This window comes from Nicotiana tabacum, chromosome 24 (genome assembly GCF_000715075.1).
Source record: "Nicotiana tabacum cultivar K326 chromosome 24, ASM71507v2, whole genome shotgun sequence".
In the NCBI taxonomy this organism is placed as follows: domain Eukaryota; kingdom Viridiplantae; phylum Streptophyta; class Magnoliopsida; order Solanales; family Solanaceae; genus Nicotiana; species Nicotiana tabacum.
Window position 1 is genome coordinate 77,779,997 of NC_134103.1, and position 4,257 is coordinate 77,784,253.

The window sequence follows — 4,257 nt, forward strand, 5'->3', positions numbered from 1 at the left end:
CATGGCGCTAGGCGTTGGAAGGCTTGTCAGGACGCCATGGGGCATGACTGGAAAGCCGCCCATGACATAACGCTCTTAATAATAACTAAAATTTGAATGATTGAAATTCAACTCTTTAATAATTGAATAAAATGATTCAACCTCGTTTAAAATTGAATTCATTTTCTCCTTATCATCAATTCTCGACTGGTGATTAGGATATTTCAGCGTCACTATTGATTTTTTGATCCCGCTTGTCTTAAATTTAATAAGTATTGTCCCTTGCTTGTACCTTGAGGCAAGCGAGGATAAAAAAATCAAGATCATCCATATTGGGTGTAATTTCCTGATTCGGAACCATGTATTTTTGTCATAACAGATTTCTTGCTTGGATCGTGAGCCCGGGGCCTTATCCATATATAACACCTACTATTTCAAAAAGACAACAAGAGAACAGAGAGGTCTCTCATCTCTCTCTCGTATCACAATGAATAGCTGGTCCCAATGTGTGAGGTTTACCGCATATCCGCTCGACACAGGGAATAACGGCCGACGACTTCAATCCAATACCTTATTCAGTTCAATAGCGTCTAGGACTAGGTCTAAATATAGAAATATGAGAATTAGCATGAGAGATAGGAGCAAAAATCGAAAGCCCTTACAAAAGGGGAGAAATCTCAGTATCGAAGCAATTCAAGCTGTTCAAGCACTGAAGCGGGCCAAACAAAACGATGAATCCGCGCTGGAGCAGGTGTTTAATAGCAAGGTAAAGCGTTTGCTCAAGAATGACTTAATTGCTGTTCTCCGCGAACTCATCCGCCAGAACCAATGCCTCTTAGCTCTCAAGGTCAGTCGTTTCAATGATTCAATCCACAAATTCTTTATTTTCGAATTTCTATTTTTATAATGCTGTAATTGTGACTCCTTGGAATTTGCATTTCCTTCAAGTGAACTCCCAACTCAAAGAATATAAAAAAAAAAACCTAATTGCTACTCATATATTGTCCACTGTAGTTCTCATTTACCTCCTTCAATATGAAGGGGCATCAGTATATCTCTCAATGAAGCTTTAGTGTTAAAATGGTAAAAGGAGTAGTCAGAAAACTAAGCAACCAATTGCACCCAAGGGTGTGGCCTAGTGGTCAATGAAGTGGGCGAGAACCATGAGGTCTCAGGTTCAAATCACAGCGGAGGCAAATACTAGGTATTTTCTTCCTATCTATCCAAGCCTTGGTGGATAGAGTTACTTGGTACATGTGTGGTGGGAGGTGGCAGGTATACCGTGGAATTAATCGAAGTGCGCGCAAGCTGGCCCGGACACCACGGTTATTTAAAAAAAAAAAAACTAAGCACCCAATTGGGGTTATACATAAAAATAAAAAAAAAGGTTACTTTGAAGAGTCCTGGCAGCTCCAGGCAAAAAGTTAAGATGGAACTGAACAAATTGGTGTTTCCAGTCAATTATGAGGTTAATTCTGGAGACGAAAATTGAGGAAGATGTAAGCTAAACATTTTGAGCTGGAACAATAAGGGCCTACAATTCCGGGAAGTATAGATTTTTCAAGATGCTTGCCCGGAAATGGAAGGTAGACATTTTTCTTTCAGGACACTAGAGTCCAGTTATTGAATCTGGGTCAGTACTTAATAGATAGATTGATTAGGCAAAATAGGAGATGTGAAACAAGAAGAATAAAGAGAATTTTTTTTGGGTTGCTGAAACACTATGCGGTGGCGGTTTTGGTCACCGGTTCATCCAAATCCAGTATTTTCAGCACAGAGCATAGATGTATATGTGAAAACTACTACAATTTCAACTAATATTAGATCTGAACCCATAATTTTAGAAGTAAATTGAGTTCAGCACTAAGAACCTTAAAGATCGAATCATGTTTAACTGCCTATCAGGTAGAGTTTCAACTCATTTTGCATCTGTATACCTGACAATCACAGTGGTTTTTTTATATCTTTGTATAAGAGTTTCTGACCAGGATAACTAAAACTTGATGTGGTGAATTAATTTGAGTTTGAAAATCAAAACTGGAGTGTCAAATTGACTTTTATCTTTTGCTTCCGCTGTAAGGAAAAACTAACTGCGTCATGGTGTTATCATGAATTCATGAGACATGATTAAATTTGGGTGCGCAGCCACATTGATTATATTACTAGTAATGCAAAGATACTACCAGCTTTGCTAGTGGTCACTTGCAGTGCACAATGCCAAATTGGAAGGGATATGGCATCTTACAGGATAATGACATGGCTGTTGATGTTATCATCGCAGATAATTAGATGCTAACTGGAAAACCATGGGGTGTTGACTTAATAGGTCAACTGAAATAGATTGCTACTTGAATAATCAGGTGTAGAGTGATAACTTGACAGGTTTGTTAACTTGGAGTCTCGGACCAATGATGTCAACTCTCGACAATATTGTTGACTTGACTGGCTAGCTTATGCAAGCTGATGCATAAGGACCTAAACCAATGAATCTAGAAAGACAGTACTGCCGGAACGTCATAGTTAACAACAAAAAAGAAAATCTTTGGCCAGACAGGCGGCCTTAGACCACTACGACTTTGTTCTTTATCTAGATAGTAGTGGCTCTGATATCATATGATACATGTGAATTGGTTAACAACATATAAAGGAAATCCTTATATAGGAGTTTTTGGTATAATCGACATGATAATCTACGGAATATGAACATTCTACATAATATTCGATTGGCTCAACAATATTCTCCAACTTGTGATCAATAAAGGGACAAGCTGTGAATTTGTACACATTTAACTAATAAGTAATAACTCCAGTAACTCACTTAACTTTCAGTAAGATACATACTTGGTTATACTTCTTCATCTTTAAGTTTAATTCCATTTGAATTTTCTCAATTTCTACATGTTGTTTAGGTTATTTTTGTTTGGAGAGTGCAAGTGTGGTGATGTACTGGAGTTCCTCTAGAGGTTTTTGGTTATTCTTAGAGCAGGAGAGGGACCGGGAATTCGAAAAATGTGAGGAAGCATTCTTTAACTAATGATGCAGTCATCTTATTCCTCCAAGATGGCATGAAACTCCTTTATGTTCTGTCTTCATATAGACTTATTTAATGTGATCCCAGAGGGAGATCCTTCTCGTAGCAAATTAGAGAGGAGCTTAGCATGATCATTCTTTTCATTTTTTTCATGCTCTTATGTACTTTCTAGTTCAGCTACCTTTTTTCTTCTCTGTTTTTCATGTTTTTTTTTTCTCGAAATGTGCTTTGATTGGTTGTTTACAATCAGTTTTATGATAGGCGAGATTGTAGAAAAAATTGGACATTGTAATGAAAAAGTCTTGGTGATGTTTAGTTGTAGATGGAACTTTTACATCACATTTGCTTTGTACTTCTGGATTCATCAATTCTTTCTTGATTACCACAATGTTGGCAGCTCCTAATTTTTACCATACCCTGATATAGGTTTTTGAGGAAGTTCAGACGGAGATATCGTATAGGCCTCAACCCAAACTGTATGCTGAAATGGTGTCCTGTTTGGGAAGCAACGGATTGCTCGAAGAGATCAAGTATCTTATCATGGCATTGAAAATGGATAGTAATTTACCACTTGACATTGAGGGCTTTTATGCATTGTTGGCAAGCTTATTGAAATTTAATCTCTCTAGTCTTGCATTGGAGGTCTTTTACTTGATGAAGTTGAGAGGATGTGATCCTGATAAGTTGACCTTTAAGCTATTAATATATGGTTTGGAATCGAATGAAGAAACGGATCTTTCAGCTTTTGTAAGACAGGAAGCAGAGAAGTATTATGGCCACTCCCTTAATTTCCTAGATGAGTCTGAAGATGACGTTCCTAGCTTAAAACAAATGTATTGAACTATATGATCAGTGGTTAATATATGATACAAGTTTGTTTCATGTGTGGAACAGCTATATGTGGATCCGTAATTATTTATGTTTTGTGTTGATTACAGTGACTCTACTGGGACTTCATAAGATAGGATGTTCGTTGATCTACATTTCCACCTTTTGAAATTAAGAAAGTTCAGTTATTAGAGCATTTTTCATATTTGCATAAATACAATTTCGTGATAGTTTTTTTAATTTTCGTAGTTAGGTATTTTGAATACAATTATCACTCCCAAGGGATGTGGTGGAACAAAGATCTCTTCACATTTAATCAGAAATTGTGGATTTGAGCTTTGAGAATAGAGAAATTTATGGTAGGAAGCGCTCTCCCTTTAATATGCTCTACACTGCGCGAATTTAAGTTAGTCGATCAA

At 37.0% G+C, this 4,257-nt stretch overlaps 1 protein-coding gene across 1 annotated transcript; it reads left to right on the plus strand.

The window, feature by feature from the left end:
• The first annotated feature begins 341 nt into the window (after window positions 1–341).
• On the plus strand, window positions 342–3,896 carry LOC107832516 (pentatricopeptide repeat-containing protein At1g62350-like). The gene is made up of 2 exons (XM_016660382.2): window positions 342–826; window positions 3,437–3,896. The coding sequence occupies exons 1-2, from the start codon at window positions 467–469 to the stop codon at window positions 3,848–3,850; spliced, it is 774 nt and encodes a 257-aa protein (XP_016515868.1). The 5' UTR covers window positions 342–466; the 3' UTR covers window positions 3,851–3,896.
• The last annotated feature ends 361 nt before the right edge of the window (window positions 3,897–4,257 follow it).